The sequence below is a fragment of the Lissotriton vulgaris genome, chromosome 8, assembly GCF_964263255.1.
Source record: "Lissotriton vulgaris chromosome 8, aLisVul1.2, whole genome shotgun sequence".
NCBI classification, from domain to species: domain Eukaryota; kingdom Metazoa; phylum Chordata; class Amphibia; order Caudata; family Salamandridae; genus Lissotriton; species Lissotriton vulgaris.
In genome coordinates, this window is record NC_141696.1 from 1,268,190,995 (window position 1) to 1,268,216,540 (window position 25,546).

Sequence of the window (25,546 nt, forward strand, 5' to 3'; positions counted from 1 at the left end):
AAATAAAATAAATGTGCTATACATTTTAATAAAGTTTAACAAATAAAATGTATAAAAAATATAAACACACAACCATAATTATTTATACATATATATTTACTTTTAAACAATTATTAAACTATTATTTTTAATTTATGTTAACATTTTAAAATTATATAAAAAAATATATATCTCAATGATTTTAATATAAGAAACACATATATATAATACATTAAAATATTAAACTATTAAAAAATATTTAAACTTACATTTCACAATACAGTCAGTGCAACAATAGGGAAAGTATTGCATAGTGGAGGGGTAAAAATAACTATTCCCACTCCAGTAAGTGCAGAACCACGATATTTCTGACTTGTTAGTTGTGCAACTCGTTATTTTTAACTCAATATTCTGTCTGCACACCATTATTTGTGAATAAAAATGCAACACCTTGAAGAAAAAGTTATTTGAATTATTACCATCAGCCCGTTTTCCAAGCAGATGCTCTAAATTAAGCCCATGTTGCTGGTCTACATCATTTTAACCTATGCTGCTTTTGTACTGGTGCAGAAGTAGATTTCGTTTCAGTACTAACTGGCTCTTCAGGGGAACTCAAAATTATTAGTAAGCTAATTTTTAAATTAATAGAAACTAGTGATACTATGACCACTGTTACTGTACACTAGTTTTTGCGATATGATTTCTAATGAATCAGAAAAAGAAAAATGTGAAACTCAAAAATAATACAGACAAGCAGTCAATAAGTGTTGTCGTATCTTGTGTAAAATGCTGCAAACTGTTAATAAGTCCGCGAGGAATATCAAATTCAGCAGTTTCAAAGTCAATCCCTAACCGTGCATCAATCTTCTTCTAAAATGACATCCCTAATCTTCTACAGAAGGCTGAGCTCTAAAGATCATCACAAAGTTTGATTAAAAGTTCTGTCATTCAGAAATGACAGTTGACTTTAGTTCAATGAAAAATCAAAATGCAGACACGTTCGAAATGTGGTAGCTTTAATCATGGAGGATTTTAAACACAGTCTGTTCATCGTCAGTCCTATGTATCCTTAAGTCAGCTTCACTCTCAGCAACCTATGTCCATTCAGGAGCTGAATATCTTTGACTAGGCACCAATGTTCTCTTTGATCTCCAGACTACTGGCAGTCAATATCACTGTCAGACTGCTCAATGTTCTCTGTCTCCTTGGTCAAGTTGTCTGGAATTTATCATTCAGACACAGAAAGTCTCATTTTTCAACCACTCTATGGCCACTTTTCATTTCTTGCCCCCCTCTTGTCAATCTGCCTATTCCTTTTCCAAGCTCTGAGTCTGCGTTTACAGCTTCTGCAGTTCAGGTCACTGTTGCTACTCCTGGCTCGCACACAAAAGCCCTGCACCTGTCTCTCCACTATCTTAATACTGGATCACTGACATAATATCGAGGGACATAATATCGACTATCAAAAATATCCTTGACAAAATATCGACAGACAGAATATCGAGTTTGTAGCTACAAACAGGTAAGTACAAAAATATCGAGTAAAAAATATTGTTTACAAAAATATAGTTTATAAAAATATTAACTTTATTAAAAACAATGTTAAATTAAATTAATTACTAAAATATACTTAAAAATACTTAAATTAACTTATAAAAATTAAATAATTAACAAAAGTTATAAAAATAATTTTTACATCATATTTGTTAAAACATATATATATAGTAACATAATATAATTAAATAATATCCAATATTATTACTGTACAATAGCAGAAGTGTAAAAAATTACTATTCCCACTCCAGAGAGTGCAACAGTAGGGAAAGCGTTGGAAAGCGTAGGGGTAAAAATTACTATTCCCACTCCAAAGAGTGCAACAGTAGGAAAAGCGTTGGATAGCGTAGGGGTTAAAATTACTATTCCCACTCCAAAGAGTGCAACAGTAGGGAAAGTGTTGGATAGCGTAGGGGTTAAAATTACTATTCCCACTCCAGTGGGTGCAACAGTAGGGAAAGCGTTGGATAACGTAGGGGTAAAAATTACTATTCCCACTCCAGTGGGTGCAACAGTAGGGAAAGCGTTGGATAGCGTAGAGGTAAAAATTACTATTCCCACTCCAGTGGGTGCAACGGTAGGGAAAGCGTTGGATAGCGTAGGGATAACAATTACTATTCCCACTCCAGAGAGTGCAACAGTAGGGAAAGCGTTGGATAGCGTAGGAGTAAAAATTACTATTCCCACTCCAGAGAGTGCAACAGTAGGGAAATCTTTGGATAGCGTAGGGGTAAAAATTACTATTGCCACTCCAGAGAGTGCAACAGTAGGGAAAGCGTTCGATAGCGTAGGGGTAAAAATTACTATTCCCACTCCACAGAGTGCGACAGTAGGGAAAGCGTTGGATAGCGTAGGGGTAAAAATTACTATTCTCACTCCAGAGAGTATAACAGTAGGGAAAGTGTTGGATAGCGAAGGGGTAAAAATTACTATTCCCACTCCAGAGAGTGCAACATTAGGGAAAGTAAATACTTCATATATTATTTAAAAAAATATAAATTAATATCCATAAAAAATTAATTAAAAGTAATTACTAATTTAAAATAATATAATAATTAATCTATTAAAATTAATAATTAACATTAATTATTACATTTAGCTACCTATTAATACAAATTAATTACAAATCAACAATTAATTATTTAACAATTGAAAATTAATTAACAAGTAATTCAAATAAATACATTTAAATAAATGTAATGATTTAATTAATTATAAATAAATTACTTCCCACCCTATTCCCCTATAAACCCACAACCCACTACAGAAAATAAATTAGTAAAATTAACATAATTAGCAATTAATCAATTAAATTAATTAGCAATTAAAATTTAATTAATTACCCTTAAAAACTTAATTAACAATTCATTCTAAACAAATGCCAATAAATAATTTTACATATTTAATTAATTATAATTAAATTACTTCCCACCCAATTCCCCTATAAACCCACAACCCGCTACAGAAAATGAATTAGTAAAATTAACATAATTAGCAATTAATCAATTAATTAAAATTAATTGCCAATTAAAATTTAATTAATTACCAAGTATAAATTATTTAACAATTAATTAAAAATTAATACCAATAAATACATTTACATATTTAATTAATTATAATTAAATTACTTCCCACCCTATTCCCCTATAAACCCACAACCCGCTACAGAATTAAATTACGCAAAAATTAAAAAAACAAAATTCATTAATTAAAATTAATTATAACATAAATACATACTTTTCACACATATAATAACATAAAAACACTATAAAAAATTCGATATTATTAAAAAATCGATAATTTTAATATCCTATAAAATATACTTCGATATTTTAACTTTCTATATTTTTAACATTCGATATTACATTACTTACCTTAAAAACGATATTTTTGATGTCTATATTCTGTCCATTCGATATTTTGTCCATTCTATATTTTAAACTCGATATTATGTCCATTCGATATTTTGTACTCGATATTTTGACTGTTTACCCTTAATACTCTCTCTGTTTGCCCTGAGTTTGACCTTTGCATCTCAGCTGTAGCTGTCGCCACTACTCTAAATTGTCCCACTCTCTGACTGTGTGATGCATAAACCCAGTTTGGAAGACTCCCACAGTTAACATCAGTGTCCCTGACCAGAATTACCTGGAAGCAAGCCTCGCTATCTCAGTGCCAGACACAACTTTCTAATGTGTTTTATCGCCAAGACCCAGTCTCCCAGGGCGGAGGTCATGGCTCATGCTCCTGCCTTTGAAGGGAATTCAGCAATTCAACCTGGTGAAAGAGAGAATGCACCACATCAGCCAGGCCTTTGCAGTAGTCAAGAACCATGTCATCTGTGATGGATCACTGACAGAATTTCGACCTCATGAATATCGACCTACAAGAATATCGAGTCAATAATATCGAGGGCAAAAATATCGACATCCTATCTACAACAAGGTAAGTACAAAAATATCGAAAAAATAATATAGATGTAAAAAATATCGATGTTAAAAATATCGACTTTTTTTCTTTTAATATATAATTGTAAAATGAAGTATATAACACTAATAAATAAAATATACATATTTAAAAATATCTAATAATGTTTAAAATTAATAAATAATACATATATATTAATAATACATTAATTAAATATATACACTAAATATATAATATATATATACTGAACAATAAGTAATAATAATTATTTTACTAATTTATAAATTATTAAAATATATTCTAATTCACTAATACATTTACAAACATAAAACAATAACATAAATAAAATGTAAGTAATATAAAAAATAAAATGAACATTTAATTTTTTTACAATTAATTATATAAAACGTTGGATAGCGTAAGGGTAAAAATTACTATTCCTACTCCAGAGAGTGCAACAGTAGGGAAAGCGTTGGATAGCGTAGGAGTAAAAATTACTATTCCCACTCCAGAGAGTGCAACAGTAGGGAAAGCGTTGGATAGCGTACAGGTAAAAATTACTACTCCCACTCCAGAGAGTGCAACAGTAGGGAAAGCGTTGGATAGCGTAGGGGTAAAAATTACTATTCCCACTCCAGAGAGTGCAACAGTAGGGAAAGCGTTGGATAGCGTAGGGGTAATAATTACTACTCCCACTCCAGAGAGTGCAACAGTAGGGAAAGCGTTGGATAGCGTAGGGGTAAAAATTAATATTCCCACTCCAGAGAGTGCAACAGTAGGGAAGGCGTTGGATAGCGTAGGGGTAAAAATTACTATTCCCACTCCAGAGAGTGCAACAGTAGGGAAAGCGTTGGATAGCGTAGGGGTAAAAATTAATATTCCCACTCCAGAGAGTGCAACAGTAGGGAAAGCGTTGGATTGCGTAGGGGTACAAATTACTATTCCCACTCCAGAGAGTGCAACAGTAGGGAAAGTGTTGGATAGCGTACGGGTAAAAATTACTATTCCCACTCCAGAGAGTACAACAGTATGGAAAGCGTTTGATAGCGCAGGGGTAAAAATTACTATTCCCACTCCAGAGAGTGCAACAGTAGGGAAAGCGTTGGATAGCGTAGGAGTAAAAATTACTATTCCCACTCCAGAGAGTGAAACGGTAGGGAAAGCGTTGGATAGCGTACAGGTAAAAATTACTATTCCCACTCCAGAGAGTGCAGCAGTAGGGAAAGCGTTGGATAACGTAGGGGTAAAAATTACTATTCCAACTCCAGAGAGTGCAACAGTAGGGAAAGCGTTGGATAGCGTAGGGGTAAAAATTACTATTCCCACTCCAGAGAGTGCAACAGTAGGGAAAGCGTTGGATAGCGTAGGGGTAAAAATTAATATTCCCACTCCAGAGAGTGCAACAGTATGGAAAGCGTTGGATAGCGTAGGGGTAAAAATTACTATTCCCACTCCAGAGAGTACAACAGTAGGGAAAGCGTTGGATAGCGTAGGGGTAAAAATTACTATTCCCACTCCAGAGAGTGCAACAGTAGGGAAAGCGTTGGATAGCGTAGAAGTAAAAATTACTATTCCCACTCCAGAGAGTGTAACAGTAGGGAAAGCATTGGATAGCGTAGGGGTAAAAATTACTATTCCCACTCCAGAGAGTGCAACAGTAGGGAAAGCGTTGGATAGCGTAGGGGTAAAAATTACTATTCCCACTCCAGAGAGTGCAATAGTAGGGAAAGCATTGGATAGCGTAGAGGTAAAAATTACTATTCCCACTCCAAAGACTGCAACAGTAGGGAAAGCGTTGGATAGCGTAGGGGTAAAAATTACTATTCCCACTCCAGAGAGTGCAACAGTAGGGAAAGTGTTGGATAGTATAAGGGTTAAAATAACATACTTATAAATAAACGACTTTTGTAATTATACATAAATTAACTATTAAATAAGTATAAACCATATACAATACCTATACTTAATTTTAAAACACATGCTTAGCAAAATATATTTTACCTAAAATTAATGTAAAATAATACCATTTAAAAATATTTAATTACCCATTAATAATTAATTAACAATTATATTATTAACAATACAATTAGTTTTAATACATTATTAATTAATTAAATTTACTTTACTTCCCACCATATTTCCCTATAAAACCACCACCCATAATATAACACATTTATCCAATAGTGAATTATAAAAAATAATGAGCAAATAATTAAAATTAATTAAAATTAATTACCAATTAATATAATGTATTTTATAATTGCTACTAATTATTAAATAAATAACCTTAATTAAATTACTCCCCACCCTATTCCCCTATAAACCCACATCCCGCTACAGAAAATATATATCAATTAATCAATTAATTTTTTTTCCAATTAATTATTAATAATTAGCAATTAATTATAATTAGTTAATTAATCCTACTAATAATTAATCAACTTACCATAATTAAATTACTTCCCACCCTATTCCCCTATAAACCCACAACCCGCTACAGAACATATATATCAATTAATAAATTTAATTAAATTATTTTCCTATTATTTTCAAATAATTACCAATTAATTATAATTTATTAATTAATCCTACTAATTAATAATCAATTTACCATAATTAAATTACTTCCCACCCTATTCCCCTATAAACCCACAACCCGCTCCGGTACTAAAACATACAATTTTCTTATAAATTAATTTATTATTATATAAAATTAATACACATAATAGTAATTATTTTAAATACTTAAATTAAACACATAACACATACATAATAAAAAACTATAAAATAATACAAATATCGATATTAGTGTCATCGAAATTAGTAACATCGATATATATGCTATCGATATTACTAACTTCGATATTACTGACATCGATATTAAGAATTTCGATATTACTTACCTTGGGTCGATATTCTGTCCTACGATATTCTTGACTTCGATATTATGCTCCTTCGATATTTCAGACTCGATATTATGGTAGGTCGAGATTTCCAACTCGATATTTTGACTGTGTACCATCTGTGATATTTACAAGTGCAGTCGTAGGCACAGTGGGAAATATCATCTCTCTGCCCATGAGAATTTTGTGGGGGGACAGTCCTGTCCTCCAATCCGGGATACTTCTCAGACTCCTCAACACCATTGGAAGAGTGTCAAGCCATTTTAAATATGTGAATGTACACACTTTAGGAAGATGGAATTTCACTGTCTTGTTTATCTGCTCCACAATGCATGATGCCTCAGTTCTATAACTACAGTGGAATCTCTAATCCACCTTCAAAGCCGCATACAAAAGTTTAATTGCTGCATTCTTGAAATGACTGCTGCAGTCTGATTCAAGAGAATCTGGGATCCCCAACCAAGGGATCCACTCTCTTAGCAACTGCTAGGCCGGCCACAGTATGATTGTCATTTCTTCTTGTGGGGTATGATTCCACCCATCTGGTAAAGAGCCAAATCACTGCCAAAATGTAATGGAGTCCATTACAAACAGGCATCTTGGCCGAGTTGAGCTGCATGTGGTTAAAGGGACCACATGATCTCCCTGCGTGACTAATAAAGAGTGGAGTTGTCCTGCGTGTACTCAGCCGTTGACAAGTGTACACTTATGGAATAACTCTGCTGCAACCACTTGGAATCTGGGGTTAAACCAATATGTGAAAATGTGACGAGCTATACCCTCTCAACCTATCCGTGTAGCACAAAGGATATATCATGCCATATGAAGTTACATTGAGTCTGGTAGTACAGGACAACCGCCTGCAGAAATCTGAACTTGATCTTTATTCTTAGTGCGCCTTGGTCTGAAACATATCTCCTTTTCAGATTCTGGCTCTTCTTCCTGCAATCTATTCACCTCTTTGAATGTATCAGCAACAACCAGCAAAAGGCTCATAGACGTATCATGCTCAGATTAATTTAAATATTCTCCATTGAAATGTATAAGGCGCAAGAGTACAATACCGGTAAACTCCATCAGCATACCTATTGTCAGCTGCTGAAAAAACATTCCCACTTTTGTGTTCTGCAGACTTTGCAATAGCCACTTCAGCCGTCGTTTGCAATACATAAAGAAGTTCCATAACATAGGGGGTCATTACGATGGCCCGCCCGCCATTGTTGTGGTGACTGGGACCGCCTGCCTGTAAGGCGGCAGTCCTGCACCAGAGATTACGATGCGACCGCCACCATGGCGGTCGCATCCGGACCGTTTAACATTGCGGCGGGTGCTGATGGCTGCAGCACCAGCCGCAATGCTAAACAGCCATGTCTTGCATTTCCGTGCTCTACGTGGCAGGCACCACGCGGTGCCTGCCACGTAGTGCACGGAAATGTAGGGAGTACCCTGGATAACCCTCAGTGCACCCCCCACTCCCCCAACACAAGGTGAGCACCTGCAACAGGCCCCCAATTGCAATCCCCCCAGCCAGTGATTGGCGGTTTCACCACCCTACACCGGCTGGCGGGGATGCAGCACTGTAATATGGCAGACGGTGCCTGCTAGGCATCACCACCATTTTACAGATGCGAACAATTGCCTGTGGCGGTCATTGCACCTGCCACGGTCGCGATCAGATCCCCCCCACCATCGTAATATGGCGTGGGGAAAAGTGCTTCCCGATGGCCGAAGGCCCGCCACTACGCTGCTGGCAGAGGCGGGCCTTCCGCCATCGTAATGACCCCCTTAGTGTCCATTCATGATAGAGGAGCCAGACAAGGTAATGAAACCCCTCTATGACCACAACTGCCCAAAACTGTGTACAATGCCAAATTCGTACTGACTATCAATATAGATGGTGATTCTTAAATTGTCAGAGACAGAACAGGCTCTGGTAAGAGTGGCAAGTTCAGCCATCTATGCAGAGGTCGCATTAAAGAACCAGGAGGCCAATACTTCCCTCTTTAAGCTGCTTTCAAATCCCTTGTTCATCTCTTAAACATTTATTTATTTATTTATTTATTTATTTATTTATGCAATTTTATATAGCGCGGACTTTACCCGAAGGTGTCAGAGCGCTTCACAATAGGAACAGAAAAGATACAAACTGAGAACGTTACACGAGCAACAGATTGCAGAGGCATTCGTTATGTTACATACGGTAAAGTGATAATTGTGAGCAACCAAGAATACATGAGGTAGTAAAAATTGTGAGAAACCAAAAATACATGAGGTAGACAAGGTAATTGTGACACTTGTGAGCAAACAAAATACATGAGGTAGTAAAAAGTGCACAGGAGGAAAAAGTGACAAGTGTGCAGGCTACAAGAGAAAATAGAGTATAATTTGTGGTATAATACTGCAGTATATGTTACACACTCAAGCACAAGAACAAACGATTACGTAGGCAAAAGTAGCACTTGTGCAAGTATCAAACGTAAAAAACCTGTGAGAGGAAGCAAACCGTGTGTTACAGGGGCAAAGTGGTGAGTGCAAGTTGCAAGAGGGTACCAAACACAAGTACATGGATAATACTGCAATAAAAGGCAAACACTCTAACCGCAAGAACACACTGGGAAGGCACTTCCATGGACATGAGAAGTAGAAATTATCAGTAGTGGGAGATCTTCCTTCAGACAGAAGAGAGTTACTTTTGGAGGTGTCTCTGGAGGAGGAGAGCTTTGAGGTCCCTTTTAAAGGCCTGGGAGGAGGCTGTGGTCCGGAGCTGAGGCGGCAATGAGTTCCAGATTCTCACTGCGTTGCCTGAAAATGATTGGGCCATCGTTCTTTCCTTCTTGAAAGTGGGAGGTTCAAGCAGTAGATTCTCCGCATTGCGTGAAGGTCTAGAACCTCCAGAGAGTTTCAGTTTATTCGACAGGTAGCGAGGAGAGGAGGAGTGCAGGGCTTTGTGGGTGATACAAGCGGTCTTGTAGATAGCTCTAGCCTCCAAGGGAAGCCAGCGGAGGGTAGATAACATCGGTGTGATGTGATCGCTTCTTTTGGCCCCATAAATGAAACGAGTTGCTGAGTGGAAAACAGACTTAAGTGGGGACACGTGGGATTTGGGGAGGCCAGTAAGAAGAGAATTGCAGTAGTCGAGTCTGGAGAGGACCAGTGCTTGCACCAGGGTTATAAGGTCCCGCTCCGCGAAGAAGCGACGGATTCCCCAAAGAAGGCGCAGTTGGTATCGAGCTGATTTCGCAATGGAATTGATGTGGGGAATTAGATTAAGTTTTTTGTCTAGTATGACACCAAGGGATTTGGTGACCTGCGACCTCCCGAGGGACATCTCGAATATCGGGTCGAAGGTACACAATTCGGTCACATCAAGGCAGTAATGGTGTACCCCTTCATCATTTTCATTAACAACGGGTAATGGCAATAGTGACGCAGGATTAAGCAAGAATATCTCCTCAAGGTAAGGTTTTCAGCTGCAAGAATAACCTCTTCATACTTTGTAAGTTGACTGTTGCATTATGTGTTGAGTTTGAGTGCTATTAAGCAAGATCTCTACTGAATATGGAACCATGATTGTGAGAGACCCCATGACTATGGCCTCACATTGTTGAGACAACCTGTTAACACTGTGGCTACCGGGTTAAGAGTGGCTGAAAAAAAGGCTACAAGATGTTTGGAGTTTCCGTGGGTTTCAGTTTGCAGTGAAAGAGAGTGGTTTTCCAACTCAGAGCAGTGCAAAATGAAAGGCTTCTCATAGTCTTCCATTCCTACAGCCAGGGCATGGCAGAAACTTTCTCCCAGCTTGAGGAAGGCTGCTTCACAATTGTTGTCCTATTGTAGAGGATCTGCAATCTCCATAGAGGCTTGGCCACTAGGGAAAAGTTGTGAATCCACTGAGAACAGTATCCAAGGAACATTATAACATCTCTCTGCATCATGGGAGGATTTGCCTGCAATAAGGCAGAGATTCTTTCATGAGATACTTTCCTTGCTCTTTTCTCAATGTGATGTCCTAGATACAGCACTTATTTCTGACAATTCTGCAAATTGGCTGCAAACACCGTATGTCGGTTTTCAGCTAAAAGTGTCAACAGGGCAATGGTATTTTGCCTGCATGCCTCTTGCATTGTCAATAACAACATTTGGTCATCAATATATTGAATCAGGACGACCAATCCCATCCACCAACTAACACAAGCATGGCACCTTAAGATACAATGTGTTGCACCTCACAGCAGCCCTCACTCAAAAGCAATTTAGCTTCACAAATAACACAAAATGATAACTCAAAACAAAATGATAACTCTTGTCTCTTCCACCAAAAGTAAGTTTAAAGCACACAATCACTCTATGGGAATCGGTGAATGGCACCCTCCTGGTGCTATCACACAAAGAAAAATTTTGACCGCAGGAAGTCACCCTGGCTAATACGGTCTACTCCTCTACACAAAAAGATTAACCAAACACCAATTTCAATTAGTGCACCCTCAGAACAGAAGTTAATAAGTCCCTATGAGGCCAAGAGCGTTTCGCCGGCCAACACCTCAAACATTCACAGGAAGTTACAACATAATATATTCAATATCTATCCCGGGATTTTAGACGTCCTCGAAGACCGATAACCAAAACTCCAACTCTTGCTGGAAGCACGTTTCTCTTCATAAGCACAGGTCATATACACAGTTCTCACAACAATGCGGAGGCCTCTTGGACTCAAGATGGACATCATACAGCGCAGCACATTAACTCATTAAAACCCACAGAACCACAATGCTTGATAATACAATGAAATACGCCTGACCCTGTTATACTCACATTCCTATAACACTGCAATCACTCAGGAATGCCGGAACTTCACCAATTCTCCAAACTGGAGAGTTGGAATCTCAGAGACACATGGCTGCAGCATATTTTTATGGGTTTTGGGGCAAATTCCAACAACCTATACCTCAGTGAGAACCATCCTCTGATACCATCTTGATAGCAGGATAGATAAGGATGGCATTTGCACCACACAAACTTGGCACAAGCTTTGAAATCCCCTATGCTTGCTAGGATTGATCTTTTCCATGAACTGAGGCTGAAATCACAAATAAAATAATATCTCAATGTTAGTGAAACATATTTTGCCCCATAGTAACTATAGAGAGGGGTAAGTTTGCGGACCTTGAAGGTTTGTTAGTCCATAAGTAAAGTTACAATCTCACATAAAATCTATGAACTTTTACTCAGTAGTCACATAAATGTAGCATGAATATAACCCAGGCATTTCAATTCTGTAATTGCAAGTAAATCTTATTAGTGGCAGCACATGCAAATTAAGGTAAAATTCCTTTCACGTAAAGGGAAATTCCCTAATGCTTAGTGAAGGCTGTGGGGAAGTCGGGGATTTTAGATGTAGCAGGTGTCAGACAATGAAGCATCAAAAGAAGAACCAAATGAAGGTTCCGGTTAGAATGAGAAGGAATGTGCTCGCTCTCTCTAAGAATAACTTAATGGGCAGGAAAATAAGGAACATTGAGTCTCGCGAGAGGAAAAGAGGTATCCACTTGCACAGGTGGACCGAGGGAATTCCTAGCAAACTGAATCAGCTTTACATAATTAAGTATGAAGTCTTTCCGCCCTAGGGAATACGATGTTGGGTTTCGGCAGCCTTTCCATGTCGGTCTTTCCGACACAGAAAGGCTGTCGGAACTCGACTTTGGGGACCCCCAGGGGGCCTCCTTGGGTACACAGCTAACGGGTGAGGCCGAGGGGGCACATATGCTGATCCCCTGTTGATCCGTGCTCCACATTGGTGCCTGCCATAGGGTGTAAGGATGAACTGCACCTCCCATTGTAAAGTATAGGAATTCGACCGAACAATGTTCAGTCGCATCCCAATGAGTTGGTCAGGACCTCCGAACGGGTGTCCTTCGTTCTCATGACCGAGACATTGTCGGGCCGAGGGACCTCCACCCAACATCGTAATAGGGCCCCAAATCTACAAAAACTCATGACTATAGTTAAGCTCTAGACCTCTCAACTAAACCCCTCTACCCTCAAAACCCTTAAAAATGAATAAAGAACTTACTTCAGTACCTCACTGAAACATAGATCCAGGAAAATAGACTAAAAATGACACAAAATGACACAAATAGATACACAATAGAAGGTATTGGTAAATAAGATGGCCGCTAAATGAAATGCCGCCACAGAAAGGCATGCGGAGAATCTCTGCGGGGGCCGTTGCAGACCCCCAGGGACTCCGGGGGGGTGCGCATGGGGGGTACCTATGGTACCCCCCGCATTTCAAAGTGCAACATGGCAGGCACCGCACAGTGCCTGCCATGTTGTGCTTTGAAATGCACGACGTGCAATTTTACCATTGCGGCGGGCGGTGCTATCAGCACCGCCCGCCGCAATGGTAAAAATACAGGATGTGCCCGCCACTGTGGCGGGCGCATCCTAATGCCACCATCGGGACCCCCGCCCTTAAGGCGGGCGGTCCCTTTTTCCGATGGGATGGCGGGAGGACAAAGTCTGCCCATCATCCTAATGGGGGCCAATGTTCGGTCGGGTGTCCTTCGTTCTCATGACCGAGACAATGTCGGGCAGAGGGACCTCCACCCAACATCGTAATAGGGCCCCAAATCTACAAAAACTCACACTCATGACTATAGTTAAGCTCTAGACCTCCCAACTAAACCCCTTTACCTTCAAAACCCTTAAAAATGAATAAAGGACTTACTTGTTTCGATGAACATCAGTACCTCACTGAAACATAGATCCAGGAAAATAAATGACACAAATAGATTACACAATAGAAGGTAGTGGTAAACAAGATGGCCGCTAAATGAAACAAAAAAAAGTATCTCCCAGTAGAAATGAACGGGAAATAGTTTTAAAATGTTGAATAAATATAATATATATATTTTTTAATTATTACACATGTAAAACATGTCATGAGATGTTTTAAAAAAATGGTTACAAATTGAAGAATATAAATATAAATTAAATACTAGTATAAAATATATACAATTATTTAATATATGCTATAATTCATATGTTAAAATTATGCTGAAAATATATAAATAAAACAATTTAAGAAATGTTAAAGAAACCTTAACCAATAGAAAGAAATGGAGAATGTACAGCATACAATACTATTTAAATATGATTTACACTTTCTTTTTAATGTAACCATTTGTTAGACATATTTTATTTATTTATCTATATACAAATGTTTATATTTAATTTAAAATATATGTTTAAAAAATAAAGAATATACTCAAAAAAACATAGAAAACATAGAAAACATAAATAAAATGAGAAAAATGTGTAATGTTACTTTATTCTATAAATAAAATATAATCAATATTATTATTTATTTGAAACGTACAACTAACTATTCTTCATTATATTTCTAAACACCAAGAATACTAATTAAATAACACAAAGTATTCTACTAGACACACTTTTCAATAAAGGATTTCACACTCAAATTATAAAATTGAATGTTCACACTCCAATATAAACAATTTTTAGGAAAGTGTTGGAAAAAAGGGGTGACATTTACGATCACCTCTCCAATATAAACCAATTTGGAGAAGGTGCTAGACTAAAGGAGTGAAATTACTATTTCTACTGCAACCTAAATCATTTTATGAAAGATGCTACAAACTAAACATTTTTATACACAATCAGTACTAACACACAATTTCTCATCCATAAAATAAACAAAACAATTATTTAAAAAAACACTAAACAAACCTATATAGCCATAGGTAAACATGAAAATTTTAAATAATATTCTTATAACTATTAATAATTAATGTATTTTTTAAACATTTACTGACATTATCACCTTTAACCCATAAAAACACAATCAAATCAAAAATTGACAATCATAAAATAAAAAAATACAAAAGCAAATTTGTAAAATAAAAATATATACATATATAATTTTACAATGACATTATAACTTAAAAAAAATGTTTAAAATATTTTAGCCATGAATCTTTTTCTCACAAATATTATAACATTTAAAGATTTTAATGAAAACAATTCCAGTTATTTCATTTTTTTATTTATATATATTTTAATTTCTTTAAAAAAATGTGTGATTCAAATATTTATTTTAGTATTTAAAACATATGGTTTACTGTAATATAATGAATGTATATCTTAATTAATTATACATTATAATTCATTAAAAATATTAATGTAACCAAATACATTTTACAAAAATCTACAATATTAGTTTGCATATAATTAAAATAATTACCATAAAATAGACACTAAAATATCAACGTTTTAAAAGTCTCCCCAGTCTTACAGTTAAACACCCAATATCACACTGATAAAAAATATAGAAAATCATTATTTGTATTCATTAATACAACTAAAAATAGAAATTTCAAAATTAATAAATTATCTTACAAAAAACACAGATAAAATAGTTTATAAACATAAAGATTCAAACACTACAAACAATACATATTAATTAACATATACAAACTCTATTACATATAACGATATCTTGTAAATCAATATTTTTTTACAATATTAAAAATAACACTTTAACCTATATTTTTACTTTTGATATTCTTGTCAATGATATTTTTGACACAATACTTTACTATCATAATTATTTATTTTCAGTGGTTCGTCCAAACCCCTTTACTGTCTCTCATCACATGCAGGTGCTGAGAAACATTATTCAATTAGCAGTCATAGGAAATATGCACCTCACACAGTAAGATAACAGAAAAGAATTTTAAATGAAAACATAGTGATTCTGGTGCCTGAAATGAAAAAGAGAATTATGCACAGCAAGCAGAAATGCAAAGTTTACTTCCCAAGAAGGAATTGAGCACCAAGGCCTACTTATGTGAGTGTTGAAATGATTTCAAACTATAATTAAACAAACAAATAAACCAATCATTTCACTAAATCTAAGTGTAAAATAATGTGTGCACACATGTTAGTAATGGTTATGCGTGTTACAGGTTAACATTTCAACAGTGGTGACCGGTAATTGAAGCAGAGAGGGGGCGGTGGGCCACACATACACACTCACTCACACCCATGTAGTCACACATATACCAATGGTGTCTCACACATTAACAACACTCACTCACAAATACTCATTCATACATTCTTACAGGCAAGCACACAACATCAAAAAACATAAAACTTACCTTCCCAGGATGATTAAACCTGCTGCCTTCTAAGGAAGGCATGTGTCCTTCACTTGTCACAGAATGCGATGGCATCATTGAGACTTCTGACCCCACCACACATGATGTCACTGATTGACACTCTGCCCTGGGCACTTCAAGGCTTAAAACTGAAGCGCCCAGGTCAGAAGCAATAGGTGACCCTCCCCCTCATCAGGAAGGAGAGGGCCTCAAGGCACTTTTACCAGTCTGAGGAGGTCAATCCCACAGGTCTGTGAAAACCTCAGCCTGGAAAAATTTAGCTCAGGCAGCTAGTTGCCTGTGCATTTAGCACATGTCTAGCTCCTGGCTGCTTGCCTTATGCAAGAAAACTGTCTGTCAGGCTGACCTTTTTTCAGCCTGACAGACAGTGTTCTTGTCCTGGAAAAGTGTGATGGATGCCGCTCCTCCGGCCATACGGAAGAGCCACGTCTGCATTTTATTAAGCACAAATATAAAATAGGGACTGTGTTTCACCACTACTGCAATCATACAAAAAAGGGTGTGAACAATGTTTTCATCAGTTTGTACCAGTCAACTCCTGTAGTTGAGTCAGCATATACAGGGGCAATCCTCAGAACCATTTACTGATTTCATTAATTTTGAGGAGTGACTACTGATACTGTTGTTCTCCAATCTCATTCGGAAAGGGCAAACATTACTTTGGTAAGAATACAGATAGGATTGAACTATGGCTTAGCAATAGCTTCAGTATGTGATGGAATTTCGAAATAGACTACAAACAGGTTTGGTATTCCTGGAGTGGGCCGCCACGTCAGTGCCCCACTCCAGGACTGGCAAACTAGGTCCTCTGCCAGATTATGAGCTTTTTGTGGTCTGACGGGCGGATAGCATGATGGTCCTGCAGCGGAGCCTCGCGGGGGCACCGTTGTATGACTTAGAAAGGAGCCGCCGCAAGACTACCACAGCACGATCCAGCATGGCATTGACTGTGAAGTTTATGCAGTGCTAGAACTGGGGGTGCATGCACACACGGGGGCACAACATGTGCCCCCGTGCATGCACTTCCATGCATGGGGCACGAGGGGGGCTCATAGGGCCCCCATTATTTCGTGACCGCTGGCAATTTTATGGAGGAAGAACCTCCATGACACTGCTGGTGGTCCTGAAACTCCTAATATGCATGGCGGTGCAGCAGCGTATTGTGAGCCTCTGACCACCGCTAGACTACCCGGGAATGTTACCTGGCATTTGCACAGGTGCAATGGTGGTCCGACTACCAAAGTTGTAATACGGCGGTCAGACCACCGGAGCGGTGATTGCTCGACCACCACTGCTACGCCCCATGAGTCTCGTAATCAGGCCCTTTTTTATGTTTAAAGTGTTTTGCATTTCATTGTAACCAAAACTTAGGGGGTCATAACAATGCTGGTCGAATCGTAACTGAACGGCCGTCTTATGCCGTCCGACCGACATCTGCCCCTGTGGTCTAACCACCGCATTACGATGCAGCGGTCGGAGGCAGCAGGCGGAGGGACTGACCTCTGCTGTTCCGACTGGCCCAAGTAGCCCATCGGCCCAGCTGTTGGAATGTATTCCCTACAATAAGGGCGGTGCTCAGGCATTACCATAGGGATTATGAAGTCCCTTTCTTCCTGCCTTTCTATGGCAGTCTGACCGCCATAGAAAGGCAGACAGACACGGACTTTGGAGGCACCTAGCAGGGCCCCGTCCCTCCACGTTCACCACTATGAGACCTGGGGGACACCTGTGGTGCCTCCCTAAAAACCCCTGCACCATTTGGCAGGACCAGCATGGTGCTTGCCACACAGTGCAGGGATGTTTACTATTGTTGCTTGTACTGCAGACCACAGCACAAGCCACAATAGTAAACATGCACTTTGCAAATGCTGTGAAGGCGATCACATCGTAATTCGGAATGCGGGACCGCTGACTTCTTGTCGGGCAGTCACATTTCCGAAAGGATGCCAGTCAGATGCTTGTCCAACCAGTATCGTAATGATGCCCTTATTGCAGGGATTCTGCCCAAAAACAGAATTATGTGCAGGATTATAGGACGTTGGTGTATAGGGACTTAGTAATTCTACCACCCTACTACTCATGAGCCCAGGACCGACTAGCTATAGTGTCTCGCTTGCTCTCCTACTCACTCACAGAGAAACAAATGATTAGACACCCCAGAACACAACACTCCCAGATCTCTCAGGAATCGCGGTAACAAGACACAACCCTTTCGCTCACACTCTTGTACTTGTTCACAATAACGTGCACACACCACGCAGAAAAATGAATAGTACAAATACAGTCAGCATAGCAGCTAGTCCATATATCATGAAGGGAGATGTCATCATGAAAGGACAATAGAGTCTAACCTCCCTCCCCTTGCTAAGAAGCAGTGTTATTATATATTAGAAGATCTCTGGGCTTTGTCAGCAGACCCCATACCTTAGCTTATAGACGGTAGATAACCATCATAGGTACTGTCTCGCTCCTCTCCCTGGGAAGGGCCCTCTCCAAGTTTGTGCTTCCTATTCGTGTACTCCAATAAAACCAAAGTAAATTGTTCAAACAACAGCTACATCAGTATGTTTTGTCTAAGGGCTAAGGCCTGGCCAGAACAAAATAACAAGGGGCATTGTTGTTCGACCGTGCTCACAATGTTTAGTCAAAATCCTAGGAACCTGCAGAGAGTGAACACAGCGATGAGTTCTCATCTGAAAAGAGCCATAGAAATTATTGCAAAAATAAGCCATGTAGTAACGTGCACAAAGCAGTGGGCAAGCTGCAGCATGCTCATGCTAACTTAGAGAAGACGGCAATGTCCCCATGGACCATGTGTCACCCTTAGATTCAAATTTAACACTTAGCTTTGAGAAAATCATCCTATCGCCAATGATTTGTAATGTTCAAAGTCTGCAGTATCTCTACTTTGTAGGGTATGGTCGGGTGAGCTATGCCAGCATTTTAACATTTCTGTTTGTGTCCTACAGCCCCTTGACAAGCTGCTTCAAGGATGTATGTTTGTGTGGCATTGCTGCTACTTCTGGTGATCCTGGTGAGTCCAGTGGACCTTCAAAAGCAGGACAGTTGCATGCAGGGGCATCCAGGGACGCCTGGAACGCCTGGCCACAATGGCTCACCTGGAAGGGATGGACGAGATGGATTAAGTGGTGACAAAGGAGATGCAGGTACAATGATGACAACTGAGACCGCAGAAGGACATTTATAGTTCATAGGTTGCTCTGGTATATTCGTGCTGCCATCATAGGATGGGGTTTGAAGCAACATGACCTTGAGTATCTGACCTTATAGAACTGCATTCCCACATTGTGAAAAAACTCTTTCAACCTCAAATATCTTACTCATATGTAATGTGCAGGCATTGTATTCCATGCAATGACACATGCCAACCAATTTCTACTAGGATCAGCCTTTATATATGAGCTAAAACTGTAAATCTCTCGCAATAAGAGTTATCTACTCTGTTCACAATCTTTGATGCCAGAGGTTACTCTACTACAAAAGTGAAAATCCGAACCTGGCCTTTAATTCTTCTCATTCACATTTGTGGGAGTCTTTTCCAGTTGACCTGGGTCTTGTTTCTTTACTTCTACATTTTTAGAGCAAGCTGAATAATAGTTATTTGTAAAATGCCTAAGGCCTTAACATAGGCTTGAGCCTCTTCAAACATTCCATGCTTGGGATGGGTTTCTAAGGGATATTGTTATTTACCAATATTGAATTGTACAGTTACTTTTCCTCTTTGTACTTTGATATTTAGTTCAGGGCTGCTGTAACTATCTAATTCCATGCCATTATGGACGCTGTCTCCAGTCCTGAACTTTTCACCTACAAATCATTTATTTCATGTGTGTTTGTGCAGTGAGTTCAACAAGACTACAGCACCCAAAATAAATTAGGCTATCACTGAAAAGTGATCATCGGTCCTGTTAGATTTGGAGTTTGAGGTTAGAGTGTCTCGACACAAATACAAGCAACATTATAGCCTGAGCCTTTATTAGGCTGGAAATAGTCTCACAGAGCGTGGCAATGTCAAAGCTCTACACAGAAACGTTTGGTGTCTTATCACATGGCATGGTGGCTCCTTTCCAGACATTTTCTTACTGGCAAGGTATGAAATGTGTTTCTAACTCTTCCAAGGTGGTGGCTTTGGCAGCATATTGGGAACCCTCATCAATTCCAAAGTCTGTCCAATAAAGCCAATGCGCTATTGTGTTGTTAATGTAGTGACATTTCTCACTGCAGAAGTGATGCAGATGGAATATCATGTGACACTGTGGGGCCTGCATAATGAAGGAGGTACAACGAGTCTGTAACCTATTCTTACAAGCTCACATACAGAAATGGGAGTATGTGACCGCACCATGTTCATTGTAATAGCGGTGTCGGGACCGCTGACCGTAGGTTGGTCGTGCCTGAGAACGCACCGTTGTCAGGTGGACGTAAGTCCGCCGTCATTGTGATCGCCCCTTTATATCAGCTATTAAACCCACATTTTTTTCTGTACCGAGTGATACCCCATAGCTGCTAACCACCGAGCTGTATATTGAGGTTGCCTTATACAGACTTTGTCAAGATCAATAGTCTCCACGATTTTTCCATGATTTATTATGACCATCAGACTTACAACAGAGAGCATCATGTCAGATCAGAATCTATTGCTTGTAACAATACCTCAGCTATGCTGTTCCCCTTGGCATTTTCATAGATAATTTCAAATATTAGAAACACAGAAGACTGGTGGGCAACACAAAACCTTTGTGATTGGAAAACAGTTTCAGACTGGTCTCCATTAACATTAACTACTCTTTATTTTACTAAGGATATACTCTGCCCTACAATATATGTAGTTTTTTCTTCATGGCCTTAAAAAGCACAGAAATCTCTCATATAACCTTAAACAGAGACATGAGTTACACATCAATCTTATAAGAAAATGCAAAGGCTGGGGACCTTGAGTAGCCATCACTGGAGAGCAGAGTATTGGATGTGAGGTAACACAGGAACGGAATATCTTTCACATGTACCACCATAATGATACACACAGAAGGAAATAAATAGCCTTAAAATCAAATGGGAAAAGGACATGGCCCCCTGCTGAGGACAGAGACCGGGTAGAAGCCTTGGATTTTCCACATTCCACAGAAGAAATCAAATAGGTTGGATTTCCGCCTGGTGCAGCTTAAGGTACTTCACAGGGTATATTATACAAAGTCCTTCTAAAATATTTGAAAGGTCGGAGGACGACAGGTGCCGTGCAGTGGGAGACCTTCTAGTGGATGTGGAGCTGCTCCTTATCCCACTGTATTAGAAGAAGGTGTTAGGGACCTAGAGACACTGCTGAAGTTCTGGGATTTCTCTTGGATCTTAAAGTATCTGTTGTTTTGCTTGGAAGATATTGGACCAAGATGCCACAACAGACTGGAACTATTAATTAATCAAGGTTTGATCACGACAAAGAAGGACACAGTACAGAAAATGGGGTAGTCTGCACTCACCAATGATAAGTTCATTTGTCACAGCATATGAATTAGTGTACAGTGGCAGACAAACTGGTATATAAAGGTAGGGGCTTCCCAAATGATTTTTAACAAATTATAGGTAGCATAGGCAGATCATGCCAGATTTTCTGATGAGTATAAGGAGATCATCAAGCTCCTAAAATAATATTTAGGTTGTGACCCATATAGGGCTCTAGCCCACCAATATTGTGTAATAATCCAGACCATATTGCCTCTAAAATGTTTCAGAAAAAAAGAAGAGGTCATGATTCGATCCTCAATAGAAACCTCCATATCTTACCAACATTGTTTGATTCTCTGAAGACCATAAAAGCTACAACCATGGCTAGATATGTTAACACTGATACCATGCCTACCATGTTTAAGGCCTACAACCCTATGAGATCACATTTCTTCACTCCACCCATCTTCTCATTACCACCCACGCCCCCCTCGAGCAATGAAGCCAGACAGCATACTATGAGCATAATCCTAGGTAGCCGAGACCATAACCTGGAACAAGGTTACATCTTCACTGACACACACCAAAACACTGTCACCCCACCACCTTTTGACATAGCTCTCTGTGCCACATCTACTAACCTACCTCGCAGTTCTGTCCCGGTACACCAAAACAATCTCCATGCATAACCCTGTGGTTACTCACTCCATACTCCATATTATTGTACTGAATAGAATACAAATCTCTTAAAAACTCTCCAACAGGGGAAGTGGCTAAAAACAGTCGAGTCGAATGGTGGCTCTCTAGCGAAGCTCCTCAGCCCTCGCCAGAATATCCGACATAAATCCTGAATAAATCATGTGCGGACCCCGGAATACCGGGAGGTAAAGGTGCCTGCGCCTCGGGGCCCAGAGAGAGATGTTGCGGAGTCCCAGGGTGCCCAAACAGCAGAAAAGAACTCGGACCGAGTCGGACTGAGAGCGCAAGATGGCGGCAGCAATGTGATCAGCGGGTCGAGCCCTGGAGCCCTTGTGCCGATTAAAAGCACCAAAGACAATCCGGAGCCCCTGCGCCGATTGACAGCCTTCAGATAATCCAAAGAAATGACTGAGGCAGCGGAGACAGGATCATCTTAGACGGCCACAGCTCCGGACATCAGGGAGGCAGTGAGTGCGGAGTGAGAGTGCGACGTCTAGCTACCCGACCGTCTGGATCAGAAATCGAGGCCCCGGCTGGAGCGAAGAGTGGGGCCTTGGCAGTGGCCCAGCACCCCTCCCCCTGCGCCCTCCGTAGAGAAGTCCGGCTAGACGGCGGCACATACCGGGCGCAATTGCGGGAGACATCGGGGAGGTGATAGCACAGAAGCCCCCGTGAGGGGCCTCCCCTCCTCCCCAAGAGACATCAGGCCTTAGCGAGCCAAATTCGGACTGTGTGAGAGACCTTAGTGAGACCGCAGCAATAGTTTGAGAGGGGGAGATGAGGTGGGATGAACTGGGAGCCCCCGAAGAGGAGAGAGCTCCACAGATGACCGGCAACGCGCGAGAACCCGGGTGCAAACTGAGGCCTGGACCTATGCCAGAAGAGGACACTGTGCCCTAACTGTTAGTGCACATGAAGAGATCTCACTAGCCACCGAAGATGTTAGAAGACAAGGGGAGGTGATGGTGTTGTGCCATTACAAACCCCGGACAACCACAAGGGGCTGGTCCTTGGGAAACCCGGCAGGCTGCCGAGGAGACTGTTTTCTCCACTGGGCAGGTGGCGGGGACTACTGGGGCAGGCCTCTGACCGCGGACACTTTCCCCAAATACAATGGCGAGTGGAAGAGGACCTAAAGTGTCGGCTGAAAACAAACTGGTAAAATTTGCATGGTACAAGGCAGGAGAGGAGCGGGATAAAGAGCAGACGAAGCTGCAGATGGAAAATGTGGCCCTTCTCCCCAGACTGACCTCACGCTCCATGGCATAATGGAGGCCATTCTAGGGGGTGCGGAGGCTCACATTGACTCAGTGAATGTGGAGGTGTTCTTACTCAGGGCTGACTTTTGCGAAATGGATGTTAAATTTAAAAACCTAGGAGACATGACGGCCGCACTGCAGGTGGACACATCCCAGCTCCAACAGCAAGTCAGCGAACTGCGAAATCAACAGGCCATGATGGCTAAACAGTTGGATGATTATGAAGGGGAGGTGCGAAGAAATAACATTCGTATTTTGGGGGTTCCGGAACGCGCGGAGGGGCCTGCAGCGGTCCTCTACATTGAAGATCTTATCACAAAACATCTAGAACTTAAAAGACTTTCCGGCTACTTCTCCATTGAAAGAGCCCATCGGATCCCTGGGGTTCACCTTAAACCGGGGGCCCCTCCGCGTCCGGTCATTGCTTGGGTCTTCAATTTCAGAGACCGAGATATAATTCTACAGACGGCCAGAGCTACACCTCCACTTAAGATTGAAAATAGTGTGGTCACCTTCTTCCCGGATTACACAGCAAAGGTCCAGGCTCAAAGGCACAGCTTTATGGCTGTAAAAAAATACCTCAGAAATCGCGAAGTAAAATATGCTATGCTATTCCCTGCAACACTACGTGTAGAATCGGAGGGGAAGACGTGGTTCTTCTCAGCACCAAAGGAAGCCTGGGACTGGATGGAAGGGTGGCACAGAGTTGGGGGTCCGCGGGGGGGCCGAACGGAGGGCCCGTCCACCTGGCTCCATACAAGTAACAGAGCAGGAAGATGGCCCATCCGGGGCTGAAAAGGGTGAGACGGGCGCAATGTAATAGCCTGAACTCCAGTTTGTGATGGACCAGACACGTTCACAGATAAGCGATCAAAGAGGGCAGAGAAATTGGGAGATATATCTGCACACCGTACCTGGTGAAGGGACAGAGACCTGGTAACAGTGCAGGCCTTGGACTTTATACTGAACAACATGATCAATCCGGTGAAGGCGAGGGTGTGATAGCTGCCAGCCAACACCCATGTGTACTTTGGGGGGAGAGAGGCACACTGCCTAGTTCGGGTGTGGGTACTTTTAAATCCACTGGCGGGGGGCAGGGAGGGCAGTTTAGGGGGAGGTCGGGGTTTGTTTCTTTGTGTTCACAAATCACAGGTCGTTTAAGAGCATATTTCACGTTAATTCTGGACAGTTACATCAACGGGGTAATTGCCGTCATCTGGGTCAAATTTGATGTGCGCATCAAGTTGGGCAATGGTAGGCAGGGGGAGATTCGCCCCCACGGGACTGCTATCCTGCCCCTAAGGGACCTGGAATATTTAAGTTCATGTCTATGGACGTATGATGGCATGGTTAACAGGGGAATGTCACTTTCAATGATGACATGGAACGTGAATGGGATGGGGGACTAAATCAAGAGGGGAATTATGCAGCAATACTGAAAAAGACAAGTCCCTGATCTAGTGCTACTCAAGGAGACACATATGGTGGGTAATAAATGCAAAGCCCTAACGAGATGGGGATATAAGCTGTTGGTGTTTGCGGACTTCACTTCAGGATCACGGGGCACGGGTATCCTAGTAAAAAAGAATGTGGCACTCACAATGAAGCGTGCATGAGCTGATCCAAGGAGCAGATTTGCTGTGGCAGAGGGGCAATGGGAGGGCAAGATTCTGAATGTGGTCTCAGTGTACCTCCCCCCGGCATTGGGTAAAGTAGCGCTGGGGGACCTGAGGAGGATACAAGCAGACCTTTCCATAGGCACCCTTATAATGAGGGGGACTTCAATATGACAATGGACGATAGCAAAGATAGACTTCCACTCAGACAGATGTCTCGGCCGCACACACATATGGAAGAGTTTGCCAAGGCTCTAGGTCTTGTAGACATATGGCGTACATTACAGCCGGACAGGATTCAGTATACCTACTATTCGAATGCCCACAAAAGCTCCTCCCGCATTTATTATTTCCTAACACATTCAGGGTCCCTTGGACAATTTCGAAACCCCCGGGCGCTCCCGAGGGGCATTTCAGACCACTCCCCAGTTACAGTGGAACTCACA

General features: G+C 40.5%; 1 protein-coding gene across 1 annotated transcript in view; it reads left to right on the forward strand.

The window, feature by feature from the left end:
• The window catches only part of C1QTNF9 (C1q and TNF related 9), a 189,186-nt gene that overhangs the window by 119,355 nt on the left and 44,285 nt on the right, over positions 1-25,546 (forward strand). The window contains exon 3 of the mRNA XM_086933466.1: positions 19,033-19,230. Within this exon, the coding sequence (XP_086789592.1) occupies positions 19,056-19,230 (175 nt within the window). The 5' untranslated portion in view covers positions 19,033-19,055. The remainder of the gene's footprint in view (positions 1-19,032; positions 19,231-25,546) is intronic.